At 37.2% G+C, this 13,594-nt stretch overlaps 1 protein-coding gene across 1 annotated transcript in view; it reads right to left on the minus strand.

The window, feature by feature from the left end:
- DPH6 (diphthamine biosynthesis 6) overlaps nt 1-13,594 on the minus strand; it is a 232,551-nt gene that overhangs the window by 45,542 nt on the left and 173,415 nt on the right. The window contains exon 14 of the mRNA XM_081939901.1: nt 519-924. Within this exon, the coding sequence (XP_081796027.1) occupies nt 519-924 (406 nt within the window). The remainder of the gene's footprint in view (nt 1-518; nt 925-13,594) is intronic.

Raw genomic sequence — 13,594 nt, forward strand, 5'->3', positions numbered from 1 at the left:
TGAACAAGAATCTTGTTGCATAAGGATACTGGCTCATGGAAGATAATACAATATTATTGTACATGCAAAGTCTTTCCCCCAAGACAAACCTATCCAGAAAATGTCAGCAGGATGCTAACTTTTTTTTCCAGTAACACTGATAGGAAAGCAGATATTGAGAGAGCTCATAAAATAACCTGGACAGGGCCGCAGTCTTAATGTTTGAAACACTATATTTGAGCAACATCTAAAAAAAACCTGTTGTTAAATGTGCTATTTGAAGAATTTGAAAAAATATATATAAACTTTTGGCTTTAAAAGTTCAGTTTAAATGGGATGTGTGGACCCTAGCACTGAATTCTGGAACTAAGAAAATCAAGTTCAACATTTGGATTTAAATTCTTTGTTGTTTGATGTTCTTTAAGAAATGACTTGGATTATTTGAACATTCCTAACTAGACCACGCAAAGCAAAGACAAAACCACTTCATTATTTGACATTTTCCCAGGGTACTTAAAATTCATATGTGAAAGACTTACCTGCTTTCAGTGCTTCCCTTTTGACAATATTTGTTTGGAAGAATATTCTAAAACTTAACGGAGTTATGTCACCGTATTTTGACATCTTCTCCACAACTTGCTTAAACATTTCCATCATACCATGCAGGATTACATCTAAATTGATTGTAGAAGCTGATGATGAAGTCAGAGTTAAAGATATAGTAACAGCAGTAGCACATGTTGGATAGGACTGCATAGCTTCACATCTAATTTGGCAGTTTTCCAATGACCTCATCTGTGTAAGTTTCTGCCTCTGTTGTTGTTCATCTACTACTGCAATGACATGCCACTCAATAGAAGCAGCTCTTGGAAGAAAAGGTATCACAGCCACAACTAGTTCTCCATGTATTGCAGGCATGTCATTATTTATATCTTCCTCTTTTGTCTGGAAATAAACAGACCACACAAACATTAGAAAATATCATTGTTTAAAGGTCTATACACAGCATATGTATATGCACATATAAACACATACATAGAGGAAAAAATATAAAGATTTAACATACAAGGACTGGCAAGCTATGCATTTCATAGTATAGATCAAACAAAAACACGTCAAATAACATTTTATTATAGCTGAACAAAATAAGATCAAAAAAGAGAAAGAGACAAAAATGTATTTCATAAGAAGAAAATAATTCAGCATTATTTTTACCCTGTTTCCCTGAAAATAGGATCTCTCTAGATAATAAGCCCAATCAGGCTTTTGAGCACATGCACTAAAATAAGCCCTCCCTCAAAATATTGCAACACAGCAGCAGCCATGAGGTGACCACGCTCACTGCCTCCTGCACCTCAAAAATAATAAGATCTCCCCAAAAATAAGGCCAAATGCTTATTTCAGGGGTCAAAAGAAAATAAGACCCTATCTTATTTTCGGGAAAACACAATAGACACTAATTTAATGTGGACTATATTAAATGATATATCTTTTTGTTACATTGTTAGAGAGATCACAAACAGAAAGCTTATGATGGCTAGAAGTGCAAATGAAGAACAAATCAGAGAGGACCATTTTGTAAACCCAGATTGGATACAACCAGCTGGCCAATACAAGAAATGGTCTCATGTTATTCATTATAATAATAATAATAATAATAAAATTTATTTCTTAGCCGCACCCTCTCCCGAAGGACTCGGGGCGGCGTACAAGAAAACACATAAAATATAAAATAGACAACACATACACAATAAACAAATACATGTACATGGACATGGAGAAGGGAGGCAGATAAATAGAGACAATTAAAACACAGTAAAATCTAAAAACCCCAGAATTAAAATTAAAAAACCCGTCAGGAGCAGAGTGAGCGAACTATGGTTGAGCCAGGCCAGCTATTTGGAATAGGTGGGTCTTGAGCTTTATCCGAAAGGCGCGGAGGTCAGAGGTAGTCCTAATATCCGGGGGAAGGTCATTCCACAGGGCTGGGCCTGCTACAGAGAAGGCTCTACTCCTAGACACCGCCCCCGACATTGTCTGGCGGACGGCACCTGGAGGAGTCCCTCTCTGTGCGAGCGGATTGGTCGCAGGGATGTATGGGGCAGGATACGATCCCGCAGGTATCTAGGTCCTGAGCCATGGAGCGCTTTAAAGATCGTTATCAAGACCTTGAAACGCACCCGGTAGACCACAGGTAGCCAGTGCAGCTCGCGCAGGAAAGGTGTCACATGGGAGTACCTTGTACTCCCCATTATTACCCGCGCGGCCGCGTTCTGGACCAACTGTAGTCTCCGAGTGCATTTCAAGGGAAGCCCCATGTAGAGAGCGTTGCAGTAGTCCAGGCAAGACGTCACCAGCGCATGAGTGACTGTGCGCAAGGCATCCCGGTCCAATAGGGGGCGCAATTGGCGCACCAGGCGAACCTGGTGGAACGCCCCCCTTGCCACGGCCGTCACATGGTCATCCATGGACAGCCGGGCATCCAGGAGGACTCCCAAATTGCGCGCCCGCTCCACCGGGGCAAGTTGTACGCCCCCGATGGCCAGAGATGGAATTAACTGGTTGAACCGGGGGGCCGGCAGCCACAGCCACTCTGTCTTGGAAGGGTTGAGCCTGAGTCAGTTGTCATCCATCCAGACCCGTACGGCTTCCACACACCGGGACATCACTTCGACGGCTTCGTTGGGGTGGTTCGGGGTGGAAATGTACAGCTGAGTATCATCAGCGTACAGATGATATCCCACCCCAAAACCACGGATGATCTCACCCAGCGGCTTCATATATGTGTTGAACAGGAGCGGCGAGAGGACCGACCCCTGCGGCACCCCACAGATAAGGGGGCTTAGAGTCGACCTCTGCTCCCCTATAACAAAAGAGCAAATAAAAAATTTCAGAAATGCAAAAAACATACACACAGAACTATATTATTAACCTTTGTAGGAAGCCAATCTTCATCCTAACTAAGGCTGCTTGTTTCTAAGCCCATGACTTTCCTTGAAAATATAGAGTTTCTAGAAAAAAGTGATTGCAGTTATCTGGGGACACTTATTATTGATCCACGGTTGTAAATCTAGGGCTGCAGAATAGAATTTATGCAAGATCCTGGTGGTGTAACTTAGCCTCTTCACAGAATAGTAGCACAGGGACATAAAAACTATTTCCTGTTTCCTAAATCACCACAGCAGAAATTCCTTTGTGTTTATCTTCCCAGGGTGTTGATTCAGCCAGCTGTGGTGGGATTTTTCTTGTTCCAAAATCACTTTGATTTCACTGGCTCTTGATAACTTATGCTTGATGCTTATTTCAAAATCAAAATCACTTTGATTTCACTGGCTCTTGATAACTTATGCTTGATGCTTATTTCAGTTCTTCCTCCCAGAGTGGTTTGCTATTCATATAGTATGCTTCTTTTTCATTTCCTAACTGCTCTAGAACTAATAAAGGAGTTTAAGATTAAAATAAGAGGTCCTTGGTGGTCTCTGAGCTTGCTTGTTTTCTTGCAGCAATTTCATCACCCTAACTAGGTAACATCATCAGTGCTGCTTGCTAGTTGATATTCTGGTGTTTGCCTGTCTGTGGGCAGAATGGGGGCAGTCTTGGGGATTCTTTGGTTGGGCTATTTACTGATGGCTATTTGGCAGTTTCTTGATTAGGGGTATTGCTTACTTGATTGTTGGTCTAAAATACCTTGGAATTAATCTATGCTGATCTGAGTGCTGATTACTAGAACTGGTCTAGAATTCATTTCAACTGTTCCCACAGCAGTATTACCAAAGAAACTCTCCGGTTGATTTTTTTTTGGGGGGGGGGGGCATAGTTGGTCTTATCTCCTGCACTTGTTTCTTTTTTAAAATAATGTTATATTTGTTTAGTTAAGCTTTTAATTTGCTGACTAATTTCTTATATGTTGTGATTGGTTTTGTTTTTATCTTGAATACTTTTCTAAATCCAAAGAGAAAAGAAGAGGAGAAGCAGAAGAAGTAGCCTAGACACAATTAAGAATTGATGATAGGTTCCAGACTCAGACTGCATGTTAGTAAGTGTAAAAGATTTACTTTTCTTAAACAACCACTTTGAACTTCTGGTTATTTATAAGAGTTTACAGTTTATAAAGTAAAGGTAAAAGCAGAAAATAAAAATGGATAGGATCTGCCTGCCTCTCTCTGTCTCTGCAAGAAATGTTTTTGCTGAATCAACAAAGTAAGTAAAAAAATTACAGTGCATGTAATACTCTGCATTTCAGACCTGAATTCATGGCATATCAGCATTTTATTGATGACATAGTTTCTCCAGCAAAATTGAACTCTTTTCTATATCTTTTAGAATATTCCCCAAGAGGCATTCCAGTAGATAAGAAATTCACTCCACTGAAATTAAGCTGAATTCACTCCACTGAGATAAATTAAGTTGTGTCATGATAGATTTACAACTCAAATTATTCTCATTATCCAATATAATGCAACACATATATTCAAATGTGGCTTTTCTTAAAAAAAAAAGCAAAATCAGAAATGTATTTGCACTAGTTGCTGTGTATCCCAATTTGTCCAGTGGGTTTATAAAGATGAAATTTCTTCCAAACTCCAGAGACATATTTACATTTAATACCTGCATAATCCCATCTATGCTCATGAAAATGGGAAACTACCTGGCTTCTCTTCAAATTTCTCCTAGCTAAGTTTCCAAAGAACTGTGCGATAAGCCTTTATTAGTGTCTACTTATGTTGGGCTCACTGCTAGGAGAAGAACTAGAGGAAAAGATACAGATAAGAGCTTGGCTTCTATCCCAGAGAGGCTGACCTAGGAAGACAAAAACAGAATCCCTGCCAGGATGAATTAATTCCCTTCTGTTCCCTTCTATATACTCTTAAATACAGAACTCTTTTGTCTTGCTACCCAGGAATGGTCAAGTTTTTGTTCTTCAGTTATAGAGTTAGCTAGCTTGCTTCCCAATGGCTTCACAATTATTGTCCAGAAGACCCAAAACTGTCTTCTGATAAATTCAAAGGGGGACTTGTTTTAAACAGCAATCAAGAAGACAACCTAGCTTTTCCTAACTATGATTTATCAAGAGCCACACATCTTCTTCCCCAGTGCCATGCATCTCTGCCATCCTGTCAATGGCAGATGGAATACCTCTTTAGTCTATCACTTGCTTTCCAGTAGCTATCACTAAATAGCTGAGATTGTTATGGCGGCCATCTCTGTGCAGACTTCTATTTCTCTATCTTAGCTTCTCTATCTCAGAGACCCACCCTAAAATGACAGATAAACCCATGGACAAAAATTATCACATGTGTCCCTTGTTCCCTGCGAGTTCCCTGTTACCTGATTTCCTGGTTTCAGTATATACAAATGTCTCAACACCTGTCATATGTGCTCTCTTTTCAAATGACCATTAATCTCTATCCCCATAATGCATCTTTTGTCTTGAAACATTGTAGAATACTACTTTAAACTATCCAACCCAATACTTGTAGACTACTCTGGCCACTTTATGATTTCATATTTAGAAGACATCTGCCATTAATGAGGTTCTTTGATTTCACAAAGGTTCCACTTCTACTGATATGCAACTCAGGCCTGTATGATCTAATAAGCTATCTATGGTCTCAAATCATTTTAAAAAAAATGTCTGATGGCTATTTCTGAAAACAGGCTTCAAACGCAGCCAGTGACACCCATGAAACGATCTCTATATGTGAGTAATTCATCAACTTTGCTGGAGTACTTACATCCTGATCATACTCCTTTTTCTTAACATCCCAATAAGTGAACTAAATCTTGGTTTGATACAAAGTATGTCTCACAGTTTTTAAAGGTATGCCTAGCTTATTAAAAATGTCCATAGCTACAACAATAATTCTTCAAGTGAAACCCTCCATTCACTAAAAAGTTACATGTTACAGAATTGGGCCATGTTCCAACAAACTTTGTTATGTGAAGATAGTTGCATGTTTTGATATCCAGTCACTCAGTTCCCTGCTAGATTTAATTCTACTAATGTTAACATGCTAATTACCAATTATTGGGACAAATATTCCATGACTTACTCAAGATACATCTAGGTGATGATCTATATACTCGTTAATAGATACCGGTAATCTCCTTTCTGAATGGCCCTCAGTTTCACTCCTAGAAATCCAAATATTCGTACTTCAGTTGAAACAGCAAAGCTTCTAGCAAAGACTTAATATCAGAATTTCTAAAAATAAATGTTTGGTGGGCATCCACATTAGCACTTCTTTTCACCCTTGGAAATAATTCCTTGCATTTTCAAAAACATTGGCTTAGTTGTGTCATTGTCCCAATATATAACATGTTACAAGAGTGACCATGCTAATTATCAACAATTATTTATAGCTAATAAGCAAACTATGTGCTGTTGTTTTGATATAAATTATTGGATTTGATCCTATCAGAAATGCATTTTAAAAAACCAAATCTCTTAAAGAAATCTCAGACACAATTTCAATAGAAAACAGCTTATTTATATGTCATCAAGATTTTCAACAATGTCTTCTTTGACACAAATGGGGACATTAAAAATAATAACAATGTATTAATCCAGTGAGTAATTTAGGGGAGGGATGTCTCTGTAATTATTTCATGGATAGCAATTACTATTAAAGTGCTTATCCGCATCTATGCCTGCTATATTTCATTTCTCTCAATTTAATAGTTAATTCCCAGTTCATTGTACACTTGCAATTCATAATTAATGTGCTATAAATCTAATGATATAGACATTAACATGATTTGACCTAATATCAAATCATTACATTAGATTGCCCAGAAGAGATATTACAAAAAGTAGACTGGCCTAACGTAGAACCATTGAAGAAAAGATTAAAAGTTTTTTTTTTAATACACACTACAACTAAAAAGATAAAAAAAAAATCCAGGGAAGAAATGGTGAACCGAGGATGACTCTGCTAAAAGTACAGATAGTCCTCAACTTACAACTTTTGGTTGTGAAATGAGAAATGTGTTAAATGAGTTCTGCGCCATTTTACAACCTTTCTCACCATCGTTGTTAAGAGAATCATTGCAGTTGATAAATTAGTAACACGGTTCTTAAGGGAATCTGGCTCCCCCATTGATTTTGCTTGTCAAAGGTTTGTAAAAGAGGATCACATGCTCTTGGGACACAACGATGGTCATAAGTGTGAACCAGTTGCCAAGCATCTGAATTCCGATCACATGATCATGGGGCTGCTACAAAGGTCATATGAAAAATGGTCATGTCAATTTTTTTCAGTGCCGTTGTCACTGAAATGAATAGGTCATTCCTGTTTAGACAAGGAGAGGACATAAGATTGCCCACAAATACTCCTGACAGTTCCTCTTGCTCCTCATGGGAACTGAAAGACTGGGCTCCACATATTGATGGCAGATTTCAAGAAGGCTGCAAGACAGTAGTAACTGGAAGGATTACATCAACCGAAGATGAGGGAAAGCCAGTTTTAGTCATCAGCACCTTTATGGATACTGGGTTCACATACTTTCTTTTCTAATAGGTTTCAAAAGTTGCTTATTAACTGATTTTCATCTATTAGAAATTTTTGAGCAGACCAGATGAGTTTCTTTCAATCCTTAGTGAAATATGTTTTAAATATTTTAAGGATTTTTTTTTCCCCCAATGAAAAGGAAGATAGTGATTAGAACTTTAATTTAGAAAATTACAAATGGACTATGAGGTCCAGATGGATTTGAAATAAGGTATGGGAATTAATTATAGGAACCCTTACTGTGGGCAATTGGTTTTGTTTTGATTTCTCTTAAAAATACACCATAGGCGGGAACTTTGAGGGTTGGATACTAAATGGAACCAGAACAAACTATAAAGACTACAATTTTTAAAAAAATACTTAATTTGACTTATTAATACAGAATGGAGCAAAATATTTTAACGTTTGATGGTATTTTTCAAACAATGGATGCACAAATTAATGTTAAGAATGTCTGCCATTAGAGATACATGCAGTCCTTGACTTATGATCACAATTGAGTCCAAAATTTTAGTTAAGGGAGACAGTTGTTAAGTGAAATTTGCCCCATTTTACCAACCTTATTTGTCACAGTTGTTAAGTGAATCTCTGCAGCTTTTAAATTTGTAACATGGATGTACAGTAAATGCTTGCCAGAAAGTAAGAAAAGGTGATCACTTGATCCTGGGACACTGCAAATTTCAAAAATATGAGTCAGTTGCCAAGCAGCAGAGTTTTGATCACGTGACCATGGGTATGCTGTCATGTGACCATGGGTATGTTGTGTGAAAAACGGCCATAAGTCACTTTTTTCGGTGCCATTGTAACTTTTAACTGCCACTAAATAAACTGTTGTAAGTCGAGGACTCTCTGTAGAATGTGTTTAAAAGATATTATTGAAGAGGAACAAGTTTTACTTGATAAGACCAAAAATAAAAGTGAATTTATAAATGATAGGCTATAAGAATTATATGGAAAAAGATGCTACATTGGATAATAAACCAGCTGATACCTTAATCATTAAACTTTGTGAGAAGGGAGAAATAAATAACTTCTAGGTCATTATTCGACAGATGCTCCCACTCCTATACATTACACAACTTGGGCTCTGCATATCTATAGCAGAGAAGGTGGAACAGCCCCCCCCTCAACATCCACCTCTTGTGAATGTCACTGATTGCCTTCTGATCCCATGATTGTCCTTTCCCCTAATTATAATTCTTGCCTTCCTATGCTCTGATTGTGTTCCACATCGAATTGACATTTTAATGTATAGCACCTGACTGGAGCCAGATTTTCATTTCTCTTTTATTATGAAAAGTTCATTTGTAAATATGTACATTTTCTAAACCAAGGATCAGCCATCAGTGGATTGGTTGAATAGATGGCTGGCAATTCTGGAACACCCCTCCCCCCCCACACATGCTAATTTACACAATGATCATTTCAAAGGAATTAAAGATCCAGATTCTTAAAATGGAAATACAGAGAGCCATTGGTTAGAATGCAACATTGCAGGCCAACTCTGCCCACTGCCAGGAGTTCGATCTTGATTGGCTCAAGGTTGATTCAGCCTTCCATTCCTCCAAGGTTGCTAAAATGGAGACCCAGACCAGAGGTGAGTTCCTACTGGTTCAGCCAAACAGGTAGTGGTATGCTGGCCTGAGTCGCAGAACCGGCAGCCACCCAGGCTGGCCATGCCCCTGAATTGATTCCCCAGTCGCCACCATCTCTTTTTTTAGTTCTGCGCATGGGCAAAACAATTTCCATTGAACTGTGTATGCACGCACAACGCACATCCAGCATGTGCACAAGCGAACCAGCAGTAACATCGGCTGAAACCCACCCCTGACCCAGACTGTTGGAGGCAATATGCTACCTCTGTAAACTGTTTCCAATAGCTATTGTTATTGCTGATATAAAACAGGCTTATTTGATCAAGTTTAAAATAGGTACGTTATTTCTGGTAACCCTTAAATGACATTTTGCTGATCAGACTGAACAGGCTTTAATTAGTTGTTTACAGATAAAAAAAATGACATATGAGAAAAATTTTTAAGAGGAGGTCACAAACATTGTTTATTCTTGTTATTGCTTTCTATATTTCTTTTTTTATTTACCATATTTTTTTTCTTTTTCTTTTCTGCACTTTCTAATTTTTCTTTTTTTAAAGTTTGTAATACTTTTTGTCTTTTTAATTACAATCTTTAGTAAACATCTTCAGGATTTAAGCAAATAGGTTTTTTAACAACTCTACCAACAATGGAGCTTCATTTAAATAAACAGTTCTGTATATTTCATTGAAGTATTTTGTTTCAAAATAGTCCTCCCATTTCCTAATAAACCACATAATAAGCAATGCTAGTATTAGTGACTGTAGTTTTCTTTGCCTGGATCTCTACTGGTAACAACTTTTTTCCTAGCAATTTGCTTACACTGCAGTTCGAAATAGTAAATATTATATGCTGGCTGACCTTTGAATGGAAAAATAATTACAAGTTAAAATAGTAATTTTATCTGAAGTCGATAAGGCCATAACATTCTCTCTGCCTTCAATTTACAGGCTAAATTTTCAGCCACTCTGTCGTGACTTCAAGAGGAAGGAATAATGACAGGTTACAGGCACTTTATTTCAAAATTTGCTCACAAAATTATTGACAATCATTTTCAGCATCACACAAAAAAAGTCTCTGTTGCTTGACCCTTGTGAGCTGTTTACATGAAAAAATGCACTTACATCTATATTAACAATCGTTAAGTCTAATTCCCCATCAAAACTTACAGCAATTTCTTTAGCATGCTTGTGCTTGATATCAGAACAAAAATAGGGATAATTTGCCTCAAATTGCAGTCACTTCAGTCATAATAAAATCTCACTGAGTACTGTTTGCTTTCAGCATTCTCATTAGGCAAGCTGGGGCTATTATTAAGGTACAACCACATAACTGTTATATTAGCACTTAAAGTATACCATAGTAGCCCCCTCCAGGAGATGAATTCTAACCTTGTCAATATAATTCTACTTCCAATGCTACAGAACAGTTTGAAAAGCTGAATACTGAAGCTTTATGTTAGAAAAAAAAGTCATGCTCGTTCAGGCTTAAAGGCCACTTCGTTGGCCCAAGGTGCTGAGGTAAGGTTGGGAAAAAGCTCCCTCAGATCAAGTCAAGCATTGAGACCAAACTTCCTATTTTCTTGTACTTGTCTTAGGCTGTTAAATCAATTACCCTGTATTTCTGCCTGCCTTCAGCTCTCATTTAGAATAAGGGAAAGAATAAAAGGCCAAGACAAAATTACAATTTCAAAGTTAACAAATGATCATCATTTCAAGTGAAAGACTATGTACCATGTAGCCACATATTCACATAACCTCAAATTTTAGAGCCTTCAACCTTTAAAATATGTGTTTTTATGATGGAGTTTTCAAGATTCCCCTTCCTCCCCCTCCCCAATGTTTTGAAACTTAAGTCAAAATATTTTTTTTAAAAAAATGGAGACCAAAGAGCCTGCTTTGTAGGAAATAGAAATGCTTGACAATTTTGAAAAGATCATTGATGATTGTTTATTTTTCCTTAAAGTGGAATACTTTTTCTTCATCATATAAAGGATTTAAGCCATTCCCTACAAAGATATTACATAGAAAATATTGAGTTAATGTTATTAATGTTACCATTATGAATACTAGTCCTACTTGTTGCACCTGAGGATACTATTAAAAGACTAGGGACCCCTCTCAGGAGATCTAAGATCTGATGAGTATCTTCAAATTAGAATCTTCTCCTTTTATTCCTGTTCAAAGTGTACCTGATATTACTGCTTATGAGTTGGTTTCCTTGGGCTGGTATCCTTTAGATGTATCAAGCTACAAGTTCCATGAATGCAGCCATGGCTGCATTGAATACTTGAATACTTTAAAGGCAGGAAAGTATTAGAGTTAAGGTATTTAATTTGAATGCGTGTCTCCCATTACAAATTTCTCATATCACTCTGAATTTGATTATCAACTGATTCTTTTGAACCTACAGTGAAATCTCCTTTTTATACGTTCCCCTGATTTTCTAGTCTGATATTTCTTTTTCTATTACTTAGCCTTTCTACAGACATGAATCTAAGCTAGAGTGGTCTGAAGTGCCAAGAAATGCTAGCATTATTTCTTTTTAAAAAATTGTTTCTTTGCTTCAATTACTCGGTGCAGGAAAGCTGTTCCCATGACAAACCCTACTTTTAGCCAACCATTATCTCCTGTCTCTTCCTCCTCCTCCTTTTCCAGCCAACCATTATCTCCTGTCTCCGTCTTCTTCTTTTCCATCAACTGTTTTTTTTTCTGTACATAATGGCAATCTCACCTCTCCTTTGAAGTTCCATAACAAAAGTTTAGAGGAAAATGTTGAATTATTTAACAAAAAAGCCAAAATTGCATACCCAGCTAAAACTATTATTTCAAGAAAAAAATTCAGAATATAATAATTAGACATGGAACTGTTTAGAAAGGAAACAACTGAACATTATCAAGTTGAATTAAAGGATGTTCCATGCAATAACTGCTCTTTAGGATCCATTCCAATGTCTACGGAGATTCTCAATCATCCAGATCGTGGTTGTCCCAAAGGTGCATTTCAAAAGGCAACTAGGCTTTATTTTTTTCCTTGAAAATGTTTCCCTTCTTATCCAATAAATTTCTTCAGTTTGCCTTTTGAAAAGCACTTTGGGAGATATGCAATATCTCCCAAAGTGCAATATGTGCGATCACTGGTATTCTTCTTTAACCGAAAAGATCACCATAAAGATGGCATAGAAGAGCCATGTTTTCTATTTTATTTGTCTTACAATATTCTGACCAGCTGCTTAAATTTGCAGTTGGAATTTGATATAAAAAGATAACTTCTGATCTCTGTTGTTCATGTCGATCACATGACATCTAATTTTAAAAGCTACAAACTTTCAGGATTCTTTTAAATACAATATGTATTTCAGACAGTATATAACAATCAGGGGTTCATATTTTATGGCACTCACAATACAAGTTTGGTAGATGCTACTATCAGACCGATTCATCCAGTGGAGATACTCAAGAGATTTAAATGACCCACCTATGTAACTGCTCAGTTCTCTTTTGTGGACGGCTGAACTTTTCTCCACAGTTTTCCTAATGGAATTTCCACATAATAAGTAACAACCTTTTTGTTGGTAGGCTACTTTGTTCTGAAGCTTAAACTGAAGCACTCGTTTATGCAGACAGCATGAGGAAGGAAGCCTTCAAATGTATAATTTATAGGATCATTAATCCTGACACTTTCATAATCAAACCTGCCACTGAAGATGCTCAAAACTACAACTCCTTTGGGAATGTTCCTCTTCTTTCATGAACCCATATACATACAGCAATTCAGCAATCATTTTCTTTAATGTGGAAAAATGGAAGGATTAGGAATCTCAATTTTTCTGGATTGCAAAAGAGACAGGATGACTATAGAAAAATCCTGCGGTGATAGGAATAATAATTTCAAAATTAAATAGCTCTTAGTGAAATGTAATTATGCCTTTATGGCTGCCAGAAAAATTTCAGGATCATTTTTTTTTTGCAAAAATAGGAAACTTTAAATATTCCCTTTAAACACTGTCATTATAAGCAGTGTATTACACTGCAGACATCTCCCCACCATTAACATGGGGTAATTATTATATACTAAAATTTGGTGTGATAACACAGACAAGACAAATCAGGATTGTAGCTTTAATATGTTGCCTTGCAAGGATTGCACAATAATGGAGATCTTAGGAAACATAGGAACATGTGTCCAAGAGGATCTAAATACCTTTCAAAACTGATGGTTTTGACATATTGTCTCTGTCAAAGCAGATCAGACACAGGTTAGAACCTTTATTGAAGCCTGCCTTGTGGCAATAAGAATTTATTTCTCCACACTTATTCAATCCAAATGTCATCTGGTGGCCCTGTTTAGTACAACCCATTCCCTAGGGGCTGTAGATTCCGTCCTGACTGGGGTTTGGTCCTATGCTACCTAGATGAGTTTAATCCCATTAATTCTGAGGAAATGAATAGGTGTGTTTTAGAGCCAAGCCTCTCTTAGTTGGTTAAAGCCTCCAGAGATCAGGGATGGGGT

The sequence above is a fragment of the Natrix helvetica genome, assembly GCF_964273705.1.
Source record: "Natrix helvetica genome assembly, chromosome: 1".
Taxonomy (NCBI): Eukaryota; Metazoa; Chordata; class Lepidosauria; order Squamata; family Natricidae; genus Natrix; species Natrix helvetica.